The sequence below is a fragment of the Phacochoerus africanus genome, chromosome 16 (assembly GCF_016906955.1).
Source record: "Phacochoerus africanus isolate WHEZ1 chromosome 16, ROS_Pafr_v1, whole genome shotgun sequence".
Taxonomy (NCBI): Eukaryota; Metazoa; Chordata; class Mammalia; order Artiodactyla; family Suidae; genus Phacochoerus; species Phacochoerus africanus.
The window spans coordinates 29,286,976-29,311,733 of record NC_062559.1 but is presented as its reverse complement, the minus strand read 5'-3'; the positions used below and the strand labels follow the sequence as shown (position 1 = coordinate 29,311,733).

The following is a 24,758-nucleotide window of genomic DNA, read 5'->3' as shown; positions in this document are numbered from 1 at the left end:
AGCCTACTACTCAGGGATAGGAAGGAACTATGCCTTTTCTCTCTGATAAAGAGGGTTGTCTGCTGGGACCTTATCTGCAGGAGCAGATTGAGGATTGGTACTTGCAGTTAGGCCATTCAGGGTCCTCCTGTTTTTCCCCAGATGTCAAGGCACACATAATACTTGGCTTAATTTTAGACCTTATACTACATTTCTCAGCAGTAGTTCTAACCCTTTATCAAAAGTATATGCTAATGATTACTGTACCAAAAAGTACATAAGTTTTTAATAGCATAATTTGATCTTTTATGTTTTCTTTTCCATGTGAATTTTTGATAATTTGCAAAATTTAAAACATATTCTGCTGCTGTGTACGATTTAATCACAGTAGATAAAATGCGGCCAGAATATATATGCAGTGACTTGGAGGCATGAAAGACAAGAGTTCTTGTTTGAAAGACTGAATGGAGTGGTGAGGCTCCAGTACTGTGTATATGTGGAATGATAAAAAGAGTGGGTAGGTTGTAGGAGCTAGAAAGTAATGGCAAGAGTAAAAAGGTAGTAGCTATTATTTGATTGCTTACTTTGTGCCAGGCACTTTTCTCTTTTTACTGCTGCACCTGGGGCATGTAGAGGTTTCCAGGCTAAGGATTGAATAGGAGCTTATGCCACAGCTGCAGCAACAAGAGATCTGAGTGGCATCTGCTCCCTACGCAGCAGTAGGGATGCAACAATGCTGGATCGTTAACCCACTGAGTGAGGCCAGGGATTGAACCCACATCCTCATGGATACCAGTTGTGTTCTTGCTCACTGAGCCACAACAGGAACTCCCCAAGCACTTTTCTAAATGTATTATCTCATTTACTGCAAGTGAGGAAGCTGAATTTAATTTGCTTATGGTCATATAGGTAGGAGGCAGTACAGATGTAGTCTAAGTACATATAGTCTTATTTAGGGTTTATGCTGTTAACAGTACATTTTATAACCTTCAGATATGGAAAACATTATATGTCATGCCAAGGACTTTGAACTTTTTGGCAGTGGGGAACCATTAGATGATTTTAAGCAGGAAAAAAAATAAAAACATAATCCGAATTTTTATTGAAAAATATCAATCTGGTGACAGAGTGGAACATGACTTTTGAAAAAATGTGGGACCAGAGTCAGGGCAGTTATTGTAACATTCCAGAAACAAAATGACTGGGTCTGAATGAAATGGAATCAAAGAAAAGGGGATTGCATTTGAGCAAGAGAGATAGACACTCGACTAGGATAAAGGGAAAGATGTGGAATGGTGTCTAGGTGGTGCCAGTAACTGTATGAAGAACAGAGGGAGTAGGCTTGGGTGAGACATGCCTCTGAGGTATCTTTGAGGCATTTAATGGGGGTTTCTAATAAATAAATAATATTTTAGAAAAATCCTTCTTGGTCTCGAGAGAGGTTTTGAAAGGTGTATAGATTTGAAAGCTGTTGTTATTTGGTGATAGCAGTAGAAGTAGCTGAGATTACTTTCTTCTTTTTTAATGGCTGCATCCACAGCATATGAAAGTTCCCAGGCCAGGGATTGAATCCAAGCTGCAGCGGTGGCAACACTGGATCCTTTAACCCACTGTACCAGGCTGGGGATCGAACCCAAGCCTCCACAATGGCCCAAGCAGTTGCAGTCGGATTCTTAACCTACTATACCACAGTGGGAACTCCTACCCAGAGATTTTGTTTGTTTGTTTCCAACCTATCTTCCGAACCATCATAGAAAAATTATGTTGAATTGGGAGGCAGCTCTGTGAAAAGCTTTGGAATTCATCTGAAGACTTCATTCACATCCCAGTTCCGGATCTCTGTTTTCTCTTTTCAAGAATTAAAAGTAATAATCATCTCAGAGAGTAACTGTAGATAATACTTTATTTTATCTAACAGACACAGGGACTTAAAAGGTTAAGAAATAATGGTGTATTTCATCTCCCTTAATTTACCTGTAAAAAAAAAAAAAGGAAATTTATGGACGTTTAATCAAAACCTGGGTACAGATCATTTGTTTTAGCTTAGATGAAAACCCAGATCTTAACTGGACATTGCCACCACAGAACTGGGAACTAGCTTTTACTCCTGTGTTGCTAGCACTGGTTTTTGAGGTAAGCAGAGTCAAGTAAAGAGAAAAGGGGTAATTTCCAAGTGAGGAGAGAGGACATTGGTGTGTAGGAAGTGAATGCACTGCAGAAAACACAGAAATGCATGGGTGTAAACCATTTGTACTACTGTAGGGCACAAAGAAACATTTCACATGTGATATGAAAATGCCTGTATTCCAGAGCTAGTGTTAAGAATACTAAATTATACTAATGCAAGTATATTTATTCCCTACTACTATAACTGCTAATACTAATATTATTATGTATTTATCCAAGTTTACATAGCTAATGAGTAGTAGAAATTAAAATCCATCTCATTCAGTCTGGCTCCAGAGATCACACACTCTACTGCTTCTTCATATCAGCGTAAGTTTTTTCGTGGTTTTGAATATGCATTATTGGAAAATTAGCTGTCTACATCCAGAATTACATTAGTATAGATGTTAGAACGTTCATTTCATTGAAATACTACAGTCCCTGTCCATTGTAAGTAAATGAGAGTTTACTCTTGCTCATAGATTTATAGTGTGAAGTAGCTACCTACCAGGATAGGGCAAAGGCAACAGGGATCCTTCCTTGAAGGGAGATTGAATGTTTGTTTATCCAACAAATATTTGAAAGCCTGCTATTTGCCAGGTACTGTCTAAGCACTTAAATACAGCAGTATACATATAGGCTGAAGTCTCTTCCTTTGATTTTCTTTTTATCTAAATGTCTTTTTCTTGCCAGACTAAAACAGTGCTAGGTATTAAGATTTTGGACTCAAAGGAGATGGAAAGTTAGCAAATTTTTGAAAGTAAGTCCAATAGTAGATTTTAACATAATTTTCTGAAAATGAATTCTAAGATTCTTGCCTATACGATGATAAATATGAGTAAAATATTTATAGGAATTTTGTATTAAGTAATTCTTTCAGCAGTGCTTTTCATAAGGAGAACTAATGAAATGGCCCCTTCACTTCAAATTTTGTAGTTTGGTACAGTGATTTATTAGAGCTGAAGTGTAAGGATTTTTATCCATTATATCCTATATTGCTTAGTTGGTCTGACCTCTTCCTCAAATATCATCCTGAGACAGTTCTTATCTGAGTCTTCCTGCAGATATGCTAGTTGATGAAAACTCTGTATAGTTCAAAATATAGAAATTTCATTTCTGTGGGATTTCTTAGGAAGGGGACTTTTAAAATGGTCAGCTTCAGTTTATTCATTGTGGGCACCAAGATTTCCTTCTTATAAATTGTGCACCTGCAAAAGAAGCTGGTTGCTAGAGTAAAAACATCTGACTAGAGGCCTCAATTTAAGCAAAAGTGTCTCAATATTTTTTAAGGAGAGTGAGGCAAATACCCTAGATAGTATACACTTATGCCAGTGTATTACTTTTAGTAATTCAGAATGAAGGCCTAAATTTTACCTTTAATTTTTGTGTTTTCCATTAAAAGCAAAAGTTTGGATAAATATATTGTAGTGAATTTTTAGCCTTAAAAATTAATATTCAAAGGTTTGTGATTGTCAGTTAGAAAGTAAGCTAATAGTAATATTTCATTCCTTAATTATGGGTACTGTTTTAAAATTAACTTTATACATAAGTATGAAAAATAGTAAGATATGCTGCATATTTGAGAGAATTTTTTGTATTACTTTTAGTTGAGATATAATTTCCTGCCATAAAATGCACAAATCATAAATTTTCATTTCAGTGAATTTTCATATATACACTCAAGCAATCACCAATCACTCAAAATAAGATAAAGAAAAATTTTCATCATTTCAGAAAGTTCCTTATTCTTTCTGATCAGTATATTCACCCATTTCCCAACCATACCCATAAGTTTTCTCACTATAGATTAGTTTTCCCTGGCTTTGGATGTCATGTAAATGAAATCATATAAGATTTATTTTGTGTGTGTGTGTCTGGGTCTGGCTTCGTTATATTCAGCCTGTTTTTGAGAGTTATTCATGGTATTGCTTGAATGAGTACCCCAGTTTATTTGTCCATTTTCCTCTTGGTGGACATTTCAGACTGTTATGAATAAGGCTGTGAACGTTGTTGTGCATTCTTTTTGTGGATATATGCATTCATTTGTCTTATTAAATACTTAGAAATTTCTGGGTCATGAGAGAGAGAACTTTTGAAGTAAACAATTTTGGTAGGTTACATAAAAAAAAGTTTTTTATTATTTGAAAATTTCATATTGAACAGTTAGAGCATTCCTCAAACACAGTTTGTGTAGATGTTCAGTGAAAATTTAAGTGACGTTAAATTCTACTGTATAGCCCAGGGAACTACATCCAATCTCAGGATAGACCAGGCTGGAAGATAATATAATAAAGGGAATGCATGTGTATGTTTGACTGGGTTACTTTGCTGTATAGCAGAAATTGGAATAACATTGTATATCAACTATATAAACAATAATAAAAAAATTTTTAATATATGTTTAACCATATATGGAACATCAGAAAGCACCCATTCACTTTGTTTTTATCAAGTCTAAACTAGAATAGTTTGTTTTTGAGTCTCTAAAGTCATAAGTTGGGTCAAACAACTGTAAACAAACAAAAATGGTAGATAGGATTATATCATATCTTAGAACTCAAAGAATTCAAATAATTAGAATTTTCTACTTAACCTAAAATTGCTTAACTTGATTTTAAGTTCATCGTGAGCTCTACCAATGCCTAAATAACCCTACAAGAGTTTTTGTTTATAAAAATGAATTATTCTTTGTTTCCAGGGATAGCCATTGGAAGTCTTTAAACAAAATAAGTTCTTTGTAAAAAGGAATTGGATATTCATTTAATGTTACTTACGTAATATTTTCTTAGTGTTAACCAGTGCCTCTAGTTATAATAGAATAATATTTCTTCTTGCTCCCTGCTATTATTGAATAGTCAGAAGTTCCTTGGGAGTTAACCCTTTGCAGTTACTATCTGAATGATGACTGCTAAATTTGTTAGACACTTTTTGGAAGAATCTTTGAAATCTAAAAATTATGATGTGTTTTTCTTTGAAATCTAAAAATTATGATGTGTTTTTCATATCCCTGACTGAAAAGAAGTAGCTCACATTTTAAAAATAGTGCTGAAAATAGTTACTTTTTCTTTTTCCTTTCTTTTATTTGTTTATTTGGTCCAGTGGGGAAAAGAAGTACATTTTAACAGATAACATTAGGATGTTTTATTTATCCTTGTGACAGTGTAATTAAAAGTGGATCCCATCCCACACCATAGATAAAAATCAGTCCCAGGTGGATTAATGGCCTAAATGCAAAGAGCAAAACTTTAAAGTTAGAAAAAAATGTAAGAGAAAACCTCCATAATATAAGAGTAGAAAAGGAACTTTTTTTCCCCCACTTCTCTATACTTCACTGTGTTTAGGGCTTTCTCTTATATCACCACAGTATGGTTATCAAAATGAAGAAATTTTATCTATTTTATATATATATAGATAATTAATATATATAGATTTCAACTGCACCTGCCATGTGGAAGTTCACGTGCCAGGGATTGAACTCTCACCACAACACTGACCTGAGCCACTGCATTGACAGTGCTGGATCCTTAACATGTTGTATCACAAGAGAACTCCAAGGAGTTACATATTGATACATTGCAGTTAGCTCATCTACAGATTCTATTCATACTTTGCCAGTTGCTGGTCTCGGATCTAATCCAGGATCACACTGAGTTTTGTTGTAGTGTTTCTTTGGTCTTTAATATGGAGCAGTTTTTCAGCATTGTTTTTCCTTCATGACCTTACCATTTTAAAAGAGTGCAGAATAGTTATTTGTAGACTTAATTTCCACATACTTGATGATGTGTCATGATTAGATCAACCTATGAATTTTTGGCAGGAGTATAACAAAAGTGATGTTGTGTTCTCAGTTCATCCTATTAGGAGGCACATGACATCAGTCTGTATTATGATATTTTGGATCATTTGGTAAAGATTATGTGTAGCAGGTTTTCTTAATATAAAATTACTATTCCTTTTAAAGTATCATGTAGTATTTCACACGTGTAAATAGCCTGTTGTCTTACACTCACCAATTTTAGCATCTGTTGATAATTTTTGCCATTGTTGGTCACCCCAGGCGATTTTCTAATTCAGTCATTCATTCCTTCTACATTTATTAATTGAAATTCTGCAATAATGAGGTGCTTTCCCCCCATTTGCTCTTCATTTCTTTATGTCAATATGGACTCATGGCTTCTTATTTAATTTTGTGGGTTACTATCCATTACAGTTATATAATTTGTTGCTTGAAATGTAGTCTATAAGAAAAACAAAATACAAGGAGTTCCCGTCACTGCTCAGTGGTAACAAACCCAACTAGTGTCATGAGGACGTGGGTTCGATCCCTGGCCTCACTCAGTGGGTTAAGGATCTGGCATGGCTTTGAGCTGTGGTGTAGGGTCACAGACGTGGCTCGGATTTGGCGTTGCTGTGGCTGTGGCATAGGCCAGCAGCTCCAGCTCTGATTCAACCCCTAGTCTGGGAACTTCCATATGCCACTGGTGTGGCCCTAAAAAAAAAATGTTTAATATTGAGTAATATTTTTGTGTTATCTGAGATAGTGGTTGGGCCGAAGTCATTTTTTTCTCAGAGGTAATATATACTAACAGTTTGTATATTGTTTTGAATATGCTACTTTGTCTTCTGTGTGACTTTATAGTATCTACTTTTTTATAAGGAGCATAACAGAGTGGAGCATATTTTTTATATTTATCTTTTTATATGTTTTATGCAAAATAATGTTTGGATCCTGGAGAGAGCAAAGAAAAAATATAGCCCTTTTAGCTTTTAGCTCAGGTTAAGCTATATATTAGTAGGTTAAGTTTTTTATTTTTTTATTTTTTTTATTTTTTATTTTTTTGTCTTTTTGCTATTTCTTGGGCCGCTCCCATGGCATATGGAGGTTCCCAGGCTAGGGGTCTAATCGGAGCTGTAGCCACCGGCCTACGCCAGAGCCACAGCAACGCAGGATCCGAGCCGCGTCTGCAACCTACACCACAGCTCATGGCAACGCCGGATCGTTAACCCACTGAGCAAGGGCAGGGACCGAACCCACAACCTCATGGTTCCTAGTCAGATTCGTTAACCACTGCGCCACGACAGGAACTCCGGTTAAGTTTTTTAAACCGTTTTACTTGGTGTCATTTATGAGCTATGCCTGTCAAGCCATCAGTGACTATTACATAGATTAAGAGTTAATATCCCATATGGCCAGATCTTCCCAACAAAAACAAGGCATCTCTCTTCCTTCAATCTAGAATTGTAGTTTAGAAATACAGTAAAAATAACTCTTTCCTGAATCCTACTCCAATTTAGAAGGATTTGACTTTGAATAATATCGTTTGGAGGAAGATGGTGGTTAATGCAGGAGATTTAGCAGTGGGCCTTAGGAATATATCTAATAATTCACTGGGCTCCTCCAGAAAAACTATAATATTCCCAAGGGTAAATTGAGTTTTGTTCCATGTGTGTTAGAAAGCCTTTGAGGAAAAATGTTTTTGATTACTTTCAGAAATTCATTCTACTCTTGGGGACGTCTTCTTGTTAACTTATATGAACTTTTTGCTTTCTTGGATTTGGAAGTGGGCTAGAATAAATAATTTTTAAAATTAAAAACAGAATTGGCTAGGAAGGCTGGATATAAAGGAATGTTCAGTTTGTAGCAGTGTTTAGAAAATACCCTGATGATTGAACAATGTCTTAGGAAGACAATTAAGCCTTTACTATGGTGGAAACACTTTCTTTAGCAACTGAGAAATCAAAAAATCAGATTCTTTGAAATTCACAGTAACCAGATTAAGATACTTCAGGCATAGCTGCTATAATGTAAGCTGTGTTTTGGATTCTCAAGCAAATCGCTCCCAAGACCACTCAGTCCTCACTGGCACTTCTTTTGACCCACTATTCATTTTGAATATTATGGGTGCCCATTAACTTCTTTGGCTACTACATGTAGCACAATAGTAAGGGCAAATAAGTCTGTAGGATAAAAGTATAGCACATTTTTGCCTTCTGGTTGAAAACGCAAAGTAGAACTAACTAATCTAAATTATATAAATCCTTTTTTTGAAAGAACTAAAATTTCTAAAGCTAAACAATTAATCATATCACTAAATATGCCAGATATATATATGTCAGTATTTTAATTTTGTCGGTTTTATTGATAGTGTGTAAATCATTAGAAGTATTAAAAGCAATTTCCTCAAAATTCTGAAAGTTTCGAAAATAATTTGAAAAATTCATCAACAGCTTACCAGAAATTTTATTTGTTACCTATGTTGATGATTAAGACTTTAAGTACAAGCATTTTACCCCAATAGAAGAGAGGGAGGAAGAGGGAACAAGGGGAAACTAAAGCATTTACATAATCATAATAGATTCCAATGTACATTTGGGATGCATTGTCTTCTATACTCACTCCACTCTTGCCTGTTTAAAATTAGCTATTTTTTATATTTTGCCTTTTGATTCTAATAATACTTTAAAATAGTTTAGAATAAAATAATTTTGGAAATGCATGAAATATGGATATTTAACATATAGCAAAAGTACTTCCTTTTTGTTTTTTACTTTCAATACATTCATGTCACCATTACCAAAGTTGAAATATAGTTTGATTCCATCATCTCAAAAAACTTGCTTATTTTCTTCCTTTCCCTCATTTCTTCCATTGTGTTCACACCCTTATGCACTCTTCCTAGTCCCTGGCAGCCATTGATCTGTTCTCCATTGCTATAAAATATTGTTTATTTGAGAATGTCCTGTAAGTGGAATTATATGTTATTACCATGTAACCTTTTGAGATTGGTTTCTTTCATTCAGCATGAGACTTCTGAGATTAATCCAAGTTGTTACGTGTGTTCGTAATTTGTTCATTTTCATTGCTAGGTAGTATTCCATTGTGTAGATGCACTATCATTTATCTACTCACCCATTTGTGGACATTTAGGCTGTGGATTGTTTCTAGTTTCAAGCAATTTTGAATAGATTTTTGTGGGAGCATAGGGTAAATACTTGGCAGTGGGATTGTTGTATCATATGGCATGTGTTTCCAAGAAATTGCTAAACTGTTTTCCATACTGATGGTACCATTTTGCATTGCCACAGCAATATATTAGGGCTCCAGGTGTTCTGCATCTTCATCAGCGCTTGGTATTATCATTAGTCTTTTTTATTTTAGCCATTCTAAAAGTTCCTGTCATGGCTCAGCCATAATGAACCTGACTAGCATCCACGAAGACACTGGTTTGATCCTTGGCCTCGCCAGTTAACGATCTGGTGTTCCTGTGATCTGTGGTGTAGGTCGAGGACACTGCTCAGATCCCACGTTGCTGCTGTGGCATAGGCCAGAAGCTGCACCTCCAATTTGACCCCTAGACTGGGAACTTCCATATGCTCTGGGTATGGCCCTGAAAAGACCAAAAAAAAAAAAAAATCTACTTTAGCCATTCTATTAGGTATATAATAGTATTTCATGATTTTAATATTCATTTTTGTAATGGTTAATGACATTGCTCATTCTTTTGTGCATTTATCTGTCTTCCGTATGTACTCTTTGGTGAAGTGTGTTCATGTCTTCTGTTCATTGTTTCCTTACTGTTGAGTTTTGATAGTATATGTTTTGAGTATAAATTCTGTATTGGATATGTGATTTGCTGATATTTTCTCCAGTTTGCAGCTTGTCTTTTCATTTTCTTAACAATGTCTATAGCAGAACATAGGTTTTTAATTTGATAAACTCTAGTTTATCAGTTTTTCTTAGTGGATCTTGGCTTAATTGTGAGGTCTAATAACTTTTTGCCTAGCTCTAAGTCATGAAGATTTTCTTCTATTATTTTTTTTAAGTTCTATATTTTACATTTAGAGCTGTGATCCATTTTGAAGTAATTTTTTGCTAAGGAGTTGGCTTTAGATTGTTGTTCATTTTTTTGCTCATGGATATCTAATTGTTTGGATATCATTTGTTGAGAAGAAACACTTTCTGCATTGAATTGCCTTTGCTCCTTTGTCAGAAATCATTTGGCCATGTATATGTGGGTGTGTGTATATACACACACATATATATTTTTTTCTTTTTGGGTCCACGCCTGTGACATATGGAAGTTCCTAGGCTAGGGGTCGAATATGTGTATGTGTATGTATCACGATTGGTTGTTGGATGTTACTGAATAATTTTCCTGCTTCTATTGAGGTGATATATTTTTTGATTTTTAATCAATTGATACTATGAATTGCTATCATTAATTTCCAAATATTGAAACAGCCCTACATTTCCAGGGTAGACCCTACTTGGTCATGATTGTTATCCTTTCTCTGTATGGCTGGGTTCAATTTGCTAATATATTATTGAGGATTTTTGCATCTCTGTTCATGACAGATTTTGGTCTATGATTTGTGTTTCTTGTGATATTTCAGTCTTTCTGTAGGATACTGCTGATCTCTTAAATTGGAAGTTCAGTTCTCTTTTCTGGAGTATTTTGTGTAGAATTAGTATTATTTCTTCCTTAAATGCTTGTTTACAAAAATACACAAAAATAAACTCAAAATGGATTAAAGACCTAATTGTAAGGCTGGATACTGTAAAACTCCTAGAGGAAAACATAGGCTGGACACTCTCTGACTTAAACGGCAGCAGTATCTTCTCATATCCATCTCCTACAGTAATGACAATAAAAATAAAAACAAGTAGGACCTAATTAAACTTAAAAGTTTTCGCACAGCAGAAGAAACCCTAAATAAAATGAAAAGACACCCCACAGAATGGGAGAAAATATTTGCAGTTAAGCGACTGACAAGGGATTAATCTCCAAAATATATAAACACTTTCCTGCAGTTCAATATTAAAAAAAAATTAAGAAATTGGCCAAAGATCTAAATAGACATTTCTCCTCTCACTTGTTTTCAAACTAAAATTTCCTAAAGATCCAATCAGGTCTTGTATTAAAAACATTTTGAATTTATCCCCTCTTTGATTCTATATTATTATTACTAGTTTGTGACTTTATAGACACACAAATTTGTGACTTTGTATAGACACACAAATATATTTTCTTCATTGTACCTAACTGTGTCTTATTTCCATATACATACAAGTTTTCTGGATCAGTTTTTTTCCATTCTAGTTTAAAAGAAAAATTTGCTTACAAGAAAACGTTTATATGTTCATTAATTATATATTTTAATCTGCATTCAGCCTGTTTATTTTGATTATATTAAGTGATTAAAACAGTAGTAAACTTAGGGTGTTTGGAAAACATGACAATATCTTTGAAATCTTCTTAAGCCATTTTCACTACAATTTTGTAGTAGTATAATATTGCATATTTTTGGTTGTCTTAGCAGAGGCCTATACTATGGAACACTTATATCTTCCTTTTTGTTTTAGGTACGTATAGCAGCGAAATTCATCATTCATGCCCCTCCTGGAGAATTTAATGAGGTGTTTAATGGTGAGTGTTTAATTCATAACACTAAGGCATGATATATCAAGCCAGAATAAATTATATAAGTGAAATAACTAAGCTAAGGGGAGTGTGTAGAAAAAAATCTGTATTTTCTTAATTAACTGTATGTACTAAGTCATATATTAATATAGTTTATGGATGATTTAAGGGATTTTCAAGGATATTTTCACTTTAAACAATTTTTGCCTCATTTTTTGACTTTTTTCTTGTCTTTTTAAATAAATTTAAATAAATAATTTTCTTGTCTTTTTAAATAATTTAATATTATTCTTTTGAGTTAATTTAATCAAACATAATTATCATATGTCATAAATGTATTCTAGACATTACAAAATCCAGATGGACAAAAATTATTATTGTAATTAAGAAAATACAGATTTTTCTACACACTCCCCTTAGCTTAGAACCTAAAAATCACACAAAATTCGGCCATCTCTTCTCCACTGTTTGAATGAAATACTTCCAATGTTATTCAATTTAGACACATGTATATAACATTACATAAATGTACTATACATGCTGAGTTTTCTCCTTCCTGTTTATTAATTTATATATGTATTTCCATTTTAATAAATAAAATATCCATATTATTTCTAGTGGAGGCCCAGTTTTACACTGTTTATAAGAACTATTTTCCGTTTATGTTGTATTTAACCTTAAAGGAGGTATTTGTTATTTGTGTTCTTTTCATTTAATGAAAAAATTAGGATACTTAGTTATATGTACTTTATATAAACAATTTTATAAAATAGCCAAGTGTATAGAAAAATAACAAAAGAAAATACATCAATACTATAATAGAATTTTGTTTTCTGGAGAAACTATGTGATTTCTTATCCATTTAAAAGTTGTTTTTAAAGCTTCATTTTTAATGATTAATAGACACATGTCTGTGCACATGTCTACATAGTTGAGTCTAAAATTAGGACAGAATGAAGAATCTACAACCAAAGTGAGGTTACGAAATCAAATAAAATGGTTATCCATATCTAACTAAATACATTCATCTGTTGTTGAAGATGAGCTGAGAAACAAAATGCTTAGATCTATACTGTGTTCACAAGCGGTTTCTTTTTTAATCACTTTTTCCATAGAGCAGATTCATGTGAAACTCATGGTAGTGTTGTTACACCAAAAGGCATAGTGCTCAGTCTTCTGCAGATCTTATCACACCATCTTCTTGCTGTAACTTATCTCCATTTTAGTTCTTTGGAGGTAAGTTACAGTCTATCTCCATTGACTATTAAGAGTATGAAAAAACATATTTTTATTTAATTTCCTCTCATTTCCCAACCAAAATCTTTTTTTCTATTTTTAAAAATTAATACCATGATGTGTTTTCGTAGTTATTTTAGTCATCACAGTGATATTTTGATTTCCTTTATATGTTATAAGGGATGGATAGGGTGCTAATACATGACCAAAATAACTTGCATTCATTACACAGAAATCAAACATAGAAAAATAATAATATAGAAAACGTAATGTTTGTTTTGCAGATGTTCGGTTACTGCTTAATAATGATAATCTTCTCAGGGAAGGAGCAGCCCAGTAAGTATTATATATTATATTAACATAACTAAGTGACATAGGAAAAAAATATTTTAAAAGTGATTTTTAAGCACTAATCCATGAAACAGATATTTGCACATCAAGTTCAAATATATATATATATATAAGATACATTACCCAGTAATATATATAAGATATATGTAAGATATATTACTGGGTCGAAAGATATTTTTGATCACCGAGGGTATAGGGATACAATTATAACATGAGATTCTCTATTCATCATTTGTGTGTTTGGCATGGCTTATGTACTCAGTACTTATATTTTGACATTTGCAAAGTTGGATAAAATTATTTTAGAAACTTTGATTTTTGAAATTGATACTTTAAATTTTATACAGGTTTTTACTTTTTGTTAAATGTTTGATCCTAGTAGATTTTTGAGAAGAATAGGTATGCCTTAATCACTTTGCTGTACACCTGAATCATTGTAAATCAACTACTCTTCAATTAAAAAATAGATTTTTGAGGGTTAGGAGCTTATTTTATTCACCCCAAAATACCTAATATAGGAATTCCTACTGTGGTGCAGTAGGTTAAGAATCTAACTGCAGTGGCTTGGGTTGCTGCTGATGCTTGGGTTCGACCTCTGGCCCAGTGCAGTGGTTATAGGATCTGGTGCTGCCCCACCTGCAGATAGTCATAGCTTTATCTCAGATTCAGTCCCTGGCCTGGGAACTTCCATATGCTGTAGGTGCAGCCATAAAAATTAAGAACAAACAAACAAGAAACCTAACATAGAGGAGTTGCCTGCTGGTCCAGTGGTTAGAAATCAGCACTTTCACTACCGTGCCCCACTTTTTTTTTTTTTTTTGTCTTTTCAGGGATGTACCCACAGCATTTGGAGTTCCCAGGATAGAGGTCCAATCGGAGCTGTAGCCTCTGGCATATGCCAGAGGCTGTGGCCCACTTTTGATACCTACTCTGGGAACTGAGATCCCATGTCAAGCCATTGCACACGTCAGCCAAAAACAAAAAACAAACAAAAAAAATCACCTAACATAATATCTGATACATATTTACTTAATAAATATTTACTAGATTTATGAGTAATTCAAAGAACTAGACAGTTCTAAATCCTAGTACATCATCTTTGGACCAGTAATCACAATTATGACTTGCCACAACTATCTTAAGATTTTAGGGAAATAATAGGTTCTCTTTCCCATTTCCACCTCCCTAAATAAGGTCTTGGGACCCATATTTCAGGCTAACTCCATTACTCATGTGAAAATGATGAAATTAAACAGATTTTTAGGTGCCTTACAAAGAGTGTTTAGTATCCATCCTGTCATCTACTTTCATCTAGGTATATGCTACTTAATATTTGAAATCCTGACTAATGGAAGAAATTTGCCCTAATTCTATTTTTGTAATGTTTGAAGGCTTTATTAACTAAATTTGTTCTTTACAGTTAATCCTAATGAAGGTAGAGGTTCAGTAGTCTTCTGCACATTTCTTTTTTTCCTTTCTAGCTTTTTAAGGACGTATCTGTGGTCTGTGAAAGTCCCTGGCTAGGGATTGCATCGGAGCTGTAGCTGCTGGCCTATGCCACACCCACAGCAATGCCACTTCTGCACATTTCTGATTTAAATTCCTAATTTTCCCATTAGAAAAATTGAAGTATAGTTGATATATAATATTATAGAAGTTACAAGTGTATGACATAGTGATTCACAATTTTTGAAAGTTATATTGCATTAATAGTTACTACAAAATACTGGCTATCTATATTCCTTGTGTTGTGCTCTAAATCCTTGCAGCTTATTTATTTTATACATAATAGTTGTACCTCTTAATCCTCTACACATACTTTACCCCTCCGCCCTTCCCCGCCATTCACTCTCCCCAGTAGTAACCACTAGTTTATTCTCTATATCTGTGAATCTGATTCTTTTTATCTTTCTCTGTTTGATTTATCTCACTTAGCATGATACTCTCCAAGTTCAACTATGTTGTTACAAATGGCAAAATTTCATTATTTTTTATGGCTGAGTAGTATTCCACTGTGTATATATACCACATCTTCTTTGTCTATTCACCTATGATGGGCATTTAGGTTGCTTCCCTGTCTTCACAATTTACATTTAAGTTACAATTTTACCTATTTCATATTTATTGTCTCCTTTCAGATTTCCTATTTTTTCCTCCCACTCCAAATTATAGATGGATGGAGTTTGATATGAGTAGTAAAGGGCCCAGGACCCAGTTATTATCTAAATTTATTATTCAAATATGTCTTTTACTGGAAAGTAAATCCTCAATTTGAAATTATTTAGAATACTTTAAAAAAAATCTCAAATATACTTTTAAGATAAATTCATTAATCGGTTAGTAATTGCCTGGCTATGTTGAGGCTATTCCTAAGAAAATTACAATTTTAATGAATTAAGAAAGTCTTCCTTTCCCTCAATGCAATGCTGTATTTACCCTCATCTTTTTTTAACATGCAGTGTCAGGAATTTGACAGCCAGTAATTTAATCCTCCTTTGCTGTTTTTCATTTACTAGTCAGTCTCCTGTTAACTCATCAGTAATGCTTGCTCAACCAAATATTCTTTTCTAGAGGAGGTTGAATAGCTATCACCTCAAAATTCAGTGGACATCTTGCCATCCAAAGTAATCTGAAAAGCTTCCAAGGAAATTAGATTTAGAGATGTGTTCCTCAATTTAAAAATTCTCGCGGAGTTCCCGTCGTGGCGCAGTGGTTAACGAATCCGACTAGGAACCATGAGGTTGTGGGTTCGGTCCCTGCCCTTGCTCAGTGGGTTAACGATCCGGCGTTGCCGTGAGCTGTGGTGTAGGTTGCAGACGCGGCTCGATCCCGCGTTGCTGTGGCTCTGGCGTAGGCCAGTGGCTACAGCTCCGATTAGACCCCTAGCCTGGGAACCTCCATATGCCGCGGGAGCGGCCCAAGAAATAGCAACAACAACAACAACAAAAAGACAAAAGACAAAAAAAAAATTCTCGCTGTCTTATTAAGTGGAAGAAATTTCCCAGGTTATAGATTTAATAAATATAGTGTGATCTTTATATATTTTTTAGATAAATTTTTTTGCTCTGAGAGTTTTTTCTTCTAATGTATTATGTAATTACATGATATATTATTCTTTAGTCATATGACAGTAGAGTGAGGCTTTATTCTTGAATCCATCTCATCACCATTTCCTAGTTCAGACTCTCAGCTATTCTAACATGGACGTTTTCCTAACTGCTATAGCCTGACTGCTTTTTCTGGCTGTAGTTGCTCCACCGCCTAATTGTCATATACATTGCTGCCAAATCAGTCTTCTTTGGAAATAGTTCTTGGTTTTCTTTTTTAAAAAAAGCTTCTTTAATTCTGCTTTGCCTCCCAGATGAAGTAATTTTTCCATCATGCAAGGCCTTTCATTTCAATTCAGTAAATATTACTCAACATCCTCAGTGTGCCAGGCATTGAGCTTGGTGCTTTCTGTGTTGTTGGACCTATCCTATCTTCTCCTCATGTATTTCATTTATCATGGTCCCTCTAATTGAAATATTCTTTTCTTCTCATCCTTTCAATTTCTGCAAGAACAGAGACCCTACCCAATATTTCAAGGCCATTTCAGGTATCACATCCATTATGAAATTACCTCTAATTGTCTTTTCTTCTTACTCTTGTCTCAGCAGAATGTAATTTTTAAAAATAAATATTCTCAGTGATGTTTTATTAATCATTTTCCTTCAGTACTTCCTACCTCCTGTTATGATTATGTTTATCATATACCCTATTCAGCTGTAAGCCTTTTGATCTAATTACTCTTTGTGTCACCTACTGTGTTTCCTAGTATGTTGTATACTAAATATATTCTTGAATAATTGCGTATGTATCTTATAGGTGGCTAACCTTTACTTTCAGGGTTTTGAAGGAAAAGATTGATTATATTTACTGATAAGATTTTTTTGGCTAAACATTGAAAGCTGGATGTCATTCATCAGTTTTTAAAAAGCTGTATCAGTGTAATATTTATAATTTTCATAAGATCGACAATGGAGAATCACAGTTTTATTTAACCATGTGAACATTAAATATGTAAGTTTAAATAATTGTCCTTTTCTTTTTTAGTGCATTTGCACAGTATAACCTGGACCAGTTTACTCCAGTAAAAATTGAAGGTTATGAAGATCAGGTATGTTTCATATAAACACAGCATCTGGCTATTTTTATTTCATTTATAATAGTTAATATATCCTAAAAGAATTGTGAAGTGGTATGTTTAAAGTTTTTTTAAAAGTGTTCATTTTAATCATAGCCACTTGGGGCAAAGTAATTGAAAATATAGTTTCTTTTGCTGAGACCAGTAATTCTATTAGCAAAAAGTCCTTTCTAGAAATATTCAAATGTAATTTTAGGATTTTAGAAGACAGTTCCTTTAAATCTACTTTCTTGTTTTTTGTAGGAAAAAAAATCAATCCTATATTAATCCAAAAATCTAGAATATATATTAGTAAGATTTATGTCATAATTTGGTTGCTCTGGAATTCTACAGTTCTTCATGTGAGTAACTTAGCATCTAGTAATTATTAAACCTTTTCTTTCCAAAGTTCAAATTGGAATTGCTAAGCACTGAAAAGCCACAAAAAGTCACTAGCATTCTTATTTTTTATTTTTTAGTTTAAAGTTACTGATATTAGAGCAGTGATTATACTCATATCATGCTTACATGAAGCACGATTTATATAAAACAATATGAAGAAGGAACTGGTAGGTAGCACATGGGAGAGAATAGTAGCTATTAGTTCTCAGTGACTATATCAAAGCTTGCATTTATATTATTCATTCTGTAATATATAGTCTTGTTACAGGGGAAAAAGAGAAACTAGACAGAAGATGACATTTAACTGAAGGGAAAACATAAACATAGGTAGGTAGGTAGATTAGTAGGTAGATAGATAGACAGATATATGCATGTGCATATATATATATATAAAGCTATGTAGTGTTTCATTTTTGAATCTATTTTATTTTCTTGGGAGTTTTTTTTTTTTATTTGTTTTGTTTGTTTGTTTGTTTGTTTTTTCTATTTAAACCATTAAAAACAATGCTGTATTAGACATCATTGTACCTCTGGGCACATTGACTTTTGGGTTTTTTTTTTTTTTTTGGTCATCTTTTTGCCTTTTCTAGGGCAGCTCCCATGGCATATGGAGGTTCCCAGGGTAGAGGTCTAATTGGAGCTGTAGTTGATGGCCTACACCAGAGCCACAGCAACACGGGATCTAAGCCATGTCTGCAACCTACACCACAGCTCATGGCAACGCCAGACCCTTAACCCACTGAGCAAGGCCAGGGATCAAACCTGAAACCTCATGGTTCCTAGTCGGATTTGTTAACCACTGAGCCACGACAGGAACTCCTGACCACTGTTTTGTTACGGTAAATCCCTAAAAGATTTGCTGGGTCCAGAGAATGCATCTTTTTTAAAATATTGGATAGCTCTCAAATTCATTTTATGTACCTACCATAATTTTAGTAGTTAAACCTAATAAAAAACAAAAAAGCAAACTACACTAATCTCACTCATGACTATAGATTTTAAAACTTTAAATAGAACTAACAAATAGAATCCAGAACTATATCGAAAGAATAATATGCCAAGACTAAATAGAATTTATTACAGGAATTCAAGAGTAGTTCCATTAAGGCAATGTGTTGATCTTACTGCTTAACCAACAAAAAGGAAAACCTTATGATGTATCAATAGACAGGGAAAAGGAATTTGAAGAATCCAGTAGCTAATCCTCATTACAAAACCCCTAAGTAAAATAGGGATAGAAGAAAACTTCTTAAATATTATATAGACTGTTGAACAAAAACCATAGTAAATATCATAAACTACAGACACTAATTTTAGTTAACATAGTTAGCCAGATATGTTAGCTAATCATCATTATTTATCATAAGTGAAAGTATACAAATAAGAGAATGAGAACTCTTTTTTTTTGGTCTTTTTTTGGCCTTTTCTAGGGCTGCTCCCATGGCATATGGAGATTCTCAGGGTAGGGGTCTAATCAGTGTTGTAGCTACTGGCCTACCCCAGATGCACAGCAACACGGGATCCGAGTCGCGTTTGTGAACCTACACCACAGCTCATGGCAACGCCAGACCCTTAACCCACTGAGCAAGGCCAAGGATCAAACCCGCAACCTCATGGTTCCTAGTTGGATTCATTAACCACTGCACCATGTCGGGAACTCCGAGAATGAGAACTCTTAAAGGTTTGGAAAAGAAGAGACAAGTCTTAGGTGACATGATTTATATGTTTAGATATAGTGGGAACTTCTCATAAGTTAACCTTCAACCCCCCCAAGAAACCTACTAGACTATTATTTTAAGTATACAAAATATGTTAACTTCCTGTTTGGTGATAAAGAGTAGGTACTTTACACTAGAAGTGGTTGGAGAGGAAGGATTTTAACTTTAAAAAGAGATACAATTGAACATTAACCTAGGAATAACCTTAATAAGAAATGCAGAAGGTTGTGAAGAAAATGGTGGTTATCTTCTTGAAACACATAAAACAGGATTTGAACAAATTTAAAAGCACAGTGAATTCCATTTTGAGATAGAAAGTTAAATTATTTAAAACTAAAATGTGGAGGTTTCCTGCTGGCTCAGTGGTTTAAGGATTCGGCATTGGGACTGCTGAGGCGTGGGTTTGATCCCTGGCTTGGGAACTTCCACATGCCTCAGGCACAGCCCCCCCAAAAAAACTAAAGTATTAATTTAATGCAGTTTGATTAAAATCCTGATAGTTCACATGGAAGTTCCCAAGCAAAGGATCAAACCCACATTACAGCAGCAACCCAAGCCACTGCAATGACAGTGTTGGATCCTTAACCTGTTGTACCACAGAACTCCCTGATAGTTTCATGGTTTTGTTTTTTGGCTGCACCTTCAGCATGTGGAATTTCCTAGGCCTGGGACTGAACCTGCACTGCCATAGAGACAACACTGTATCCTTGACCCACTATGCCACAGCAGGAATTCCCCTGATAGTTTTTTGATTGGTCATATTTTTCATAAATTTTCTGTGAAAAGCATGCTTGAAAAAACACAAGAAAAATGTAAGAACAGTGAGACAGTTGCCTTGCTAGGTTGCAGAAGATGCTTTACAACCAATGTAAAGTCAAATCTGGGTGGGTATTATGTATAGTAGACAAACAGATCAGTAAAGTAGGGTATCAAGCCAGAGTTTAATGCCAAAATATGAAAATTTTTATGTGCGACAAGGTTATCATTTAGACCTGTAATAAAAGATATTGGTGGAGTTCCTGTCGTGGCTCAGTGGTTAATAAACCTGACTGGTATCCATGAGGATGTGGATTCAATCCCTGGCCTTGCTCAGTGGGTTAAGGACCCATGGTGTAGGTTGCAGACATGGCTTGGAGCACAGCTCTGATTTGACCGCTAGCCTGGGGACCTTCATACACCACAGGTGCGGCCCTAAAAAGACAAAAAAAAAAAAAATATATATATATATATATATATGCGCCACTGGTTTCAAACAACTATGTGTCCATGTAATTAAACCAGTCCTGTGTTTTACACAATATGTAGAAATAAATTTCAGCTGGATTAAAAATTTATTAAGATGACCAGAATTTTCAGAGAAGAGAGTCTATGTATATAATTTAAGGGCAGTGGAAACCCTCTTATATAAGACTGGAAACCTAGAAACCATAAAAGAAAAGATGGACATTTTACTACATATCCATTATTTTAACTGTAGAATAAAACAAATACCTGAAACAAAGGACTCTTAAAAATTAATAAGCAAAAAAACAGGTGGAACAATTAAAAGATATTTGCTTACAGAAGAGAAAAATGGCCCACAGACTTGGGGCCTAAAAGCTATTTAGATCTGTCAGAGAAATGTAAATAATGAGATAAATTTTATGCTCATCAGACTGAAAAAAGATTTGTATGCCTTTTGGTGATGATAATGTGAAGGGAAATAACCTCATGTATTTGTAGAAATTGAGATTATCATAGCCTTTGGAAAGAAATCTAACTATGTATTAAAATTAAAAATACGTAAACCCTTTACCTTCTGTCCTCACTGCTAGGGATCTGTTTAAGAGAAATAGAAGCATCCAGTGGAAATAAAAATATTGGTATGTTAGAATAGATGTACAGTCGTACTTTGCATTTTAAATTTCTGTCCCTCCCTGCTAAAAGAAAACAGCCTGGAAGTAAAGAGATGGTATATCAGTAGTAGAATAGAAGAATAAAATATGTTATATCCATATCATGGGATATTATGCAGCCATTAAAAAGAATGTTGAGAGATTGATCAGTTGACTTTGAAGGATTTCTATAAAGTTTTGTTGTTGAAAAAAGCAGATGCAGAAAAATATATATGGATTTTCATTCCATTCTTATAAAACAGTGACCAAAAAAACCTGTGTGTGTATACATATATATATTTATCTGTCCAGGAAATATGACTGAAAAAAATTTAGGAGGATACATCCTGTGTTTGCATAATTTATGTCAAAGGGATGGGGGAGTGTGGACATAGGTATGGAGTCAAAGATTGAGAGACTTGCATGGAAAGGAAGAAGAGGGAAATTTTTAAAAATAAAGCACAGAATGACAAATTCTTGTATGCATAGTTTAAATGCACATAAGAAGTTACTTTTTTTTTGCTTGTTATGGCTATACCTGAGGCATATGGAAGTTCCCAGGCTAGGGATTGATTTGGAGCTATAGCTGCTGGCCTACACCACAGCCACAGCCACATCAGATGCAAGCCTCATCTGCAACCTACACCACAGAGCTCATGGCAGTGCTGGATCCTTTAACCTACTGAGTGGGGTCAGGGATCAAACCTACGTCCTCATGGATACTAGTCGGGTTCATTTCTGCCAAACCACAACAGGAACTTGCGCATTTTTTAAATTTGGAAGTCATTTGAAAACAGTGGCCATTGATTAGCTTAATAAAAACAAGCAGCAGGCACTTAATTGTAAATGAGATTGTGGGCCCAGGAGTAATGTAGGACATACTGAAGAGAATGCTCACTGGATTAAAGTCATTCCCTTGTAACCATTCTCACTGAAGTTTAATACCAGTTCCTTCATATTGAAGAACAGAAATCGTTCCCAAGACAAACAAGGGAGTTCCCTGGTAACTCAGCAGTTGAAGCTGGCTGCTGTGGCTTGAGTCCAGCCCTGGCCCTAGGAACTTCCACATCCTGGGCCAGGGCAGCCAAACAAACAAACAAACAAACCCCCCTTACTCTATTAGGGTATTAGAAGATATAGCTAGATGTTGCACTGGGAGAAAATCAGATCCACTGATCTAAGCTGAATGAGAGTAGCTTCCTTATCTTATAGCCTACTCATTTAAAGTATTATACTTGTGCCATGTAGTTAAGCCATTTGCTTGGAGTAGAATTACTTTATCATTTTAAGGAAAAAGCTTATGTAAACTTATATAAATATATGTCATTACTTAAATGCTACTTTTCCCCCCTAAAAATTCATTGCGTTATTGAAGGTATTGATAACAGAACATGGTGACTTGGGAAATGGAAAGTTTTTGGATCCAAAAAACAGAATCTGTTTCAAATTTGATCACTTAAGAAAGGAAGCAACTGATCCAAGACCCTATGAAGCAGAAAATGCAGTTGAATCATGGAGAACTTCAGTAGAAACTGCTCTGCGAGCTTATGTAAAAGAACATTATCCGAATGGAGTCTGCACTGTAAGTCATCCCTTGTGCATCTTTGCTTTGGTCTTATGTAAATATGACAGGGTTTTTGTGATTTCTTGAAATTTATGGTAACTTACAGAACTGAAATTTTTTTATTTTTTTGATTTTTAGGGCTGTACTCTCAGCATATGGAAGTTCCCAGACTAGGGGTCAGATTGGAGCTACAGCTGCTGGCCTATGCCACAGCCATAGCAATGCAGGATCCAAGCCACGTCTGTGACCTACACCACAGCTCACAACAATGCTGGATCACTGAGCAAGGCCGGGGCTCGAACCCGCATCTTCATTGATGCCAGTTGGGTTTATAACCTGCTCAGCCACAGTGGGAACTACTAGAACTGACATTTTATAATTTAGCATTTCTTGCGTGGGGAAGTAGAGAGTTCTAAGAATGTTTACTTTTTTTTTTAAAGAAACCTTAAAAAGTAAATATATTATTATAGCCAAAAATGGGGAAATCAATATAAGTACATTGGTTAGAGAAGCATGATCTGATGAAATGTGATGAGATTCTTTAATCTCATATTCAAGATTCATTTTCATAAGTTTACATCAGACTTCTTTTCATTAAATTACAAGATCTTAGAACAAATAAAATTATTTGGAAATGGAATCTTGTCAAATTTCTTAAGTTTTTAAATGTGGTTCTTTCATAGGTTTATATTCAGGATAAAATACGATATAAAGTAGGAGTACTTTTTTTCTTTCATAAGATTATTTGTACCTAGAAATGCTTTTTAATCCCCCCACATTTGTGCTTCTGTGATCTTCTTAGCTAGTGATCTTTTGAAATGCAAATCAGATCATAAAATCCCCTGCTTGAAATCCTTCAAAGATTTTGCATTGCGCTTGGCATAGAGTCCAGGCCTTTGAACACAGCTTTCAAGGCTCTGTGAATCTGGCCTTTGCCTACCTCTCCAACCTTAGGTGACCATACATCTTGGTTTATACTTGCTGTTTCAGCATAATTATTATTATTTCCAGTAGCCACTCTATTTCACTATCAGAAGATTCCTGGTTAGGACAGAAATTCATATGGTCCCCTTAAGTATCTCGTTCTAATAATTATTTGCAAAGTATGCAGCAAAACCTAAAATACCTTGCAGGTTCTTTGAATTAGAAGCATGTTGATTAGGATTATTTTGGAAGGAGTAACTCAAGATTAAGGTGGTAAAGTTAAATTCAAAACCCCTTGCTTGTTCCTGGGAGATTGAAAGTCACAAAATATTCATTACTTTAAAGCAGCATGCAAGAGGTGAAATAATATCATCATACCATGATAGGCATTCTCTTAAAGAACCTTCTTAGTTATAACAAATTAACTTTCTCACCTCTGTCTCAGTATTTTTTTATTTTAAATAAAGTAAGAGAGAGACAGCAACCTCTGAGATTGTTGGATATTTATGAATATTTGAGAGTACATTTAATTTTTTCAGTAAGTTGTACTTCATTAATTGTGAGCTTTTTTTATGATTCACTAAGGATCTGTAATTAGGTATACATATTTAAGTACTTATTTTTCTAGTTACTATGTTGGAATGATGACCTGCTTTGTTTTTTGTTTTTTGTTTTTTTTAATATGTTCTTGCCAAAATGCTATACAATTTTCAGTATTTTATAGATGTTTAATGTTGAATATTCTTGTGGCCTTAAATTGACTCTTGTATTTATTTTCCTTGCCAATAAGGTATATGGTAAAAAAATAGATGGGCAGCAAACCATTATTGCATGCATAGAAAGCCATCAGTTTCAAGCAAAAAACTTTTGGTAAGTTAAAATTTCATGTATTGGGGAATTTTGACATTGCTTAGATTCTTTGTAGTTCTCGCTTTATTGATTGGGCCTATACATCGTTTG

The 24,758-nt window shown here is 34.4% G+C and overlaps 1 protein-coding gene across 1 annotated transcript in view; it reads left to right on the top strand.

Annotated features, from left to right (window-relative positions):
- The window catches only part of CAPZA2 (capping actin protein of muscle Z-line subunit alpha 2), a 52,104-nt gene that overhangs the window by 16,053 nt on the left and 11,293 nt on the right, over nucleotides 1–24,758 (top strand). Inside the window, exons 2-6 of the mRNA XM_047763275.1 lie at nucleotides 11,510–11,573; nucleotides 13,088–13,139; nucleotides 17,247–17,310; nucleotides 22,686–22,892; nucleotides 24,589–24,668. Of these exons, the coding sequence (XP_047619231.1) occupies nucleotides 11,510–11,573; nucleotides 13,088–13,139; nucleotides 17,247–17,310; nucleotides 22,686–22,892; nucleotides 24,589–24,668 (467 nt within the window). The remainder of the gene's footprint in view (nucleotides 1–11,509; nucleotides 11,574–13,087; nucleotides 13,140–17,246; nucleotides 17,311–22,685; nucleotides 22,893–24,588; nucleotides 24,669–24,758) is intronic.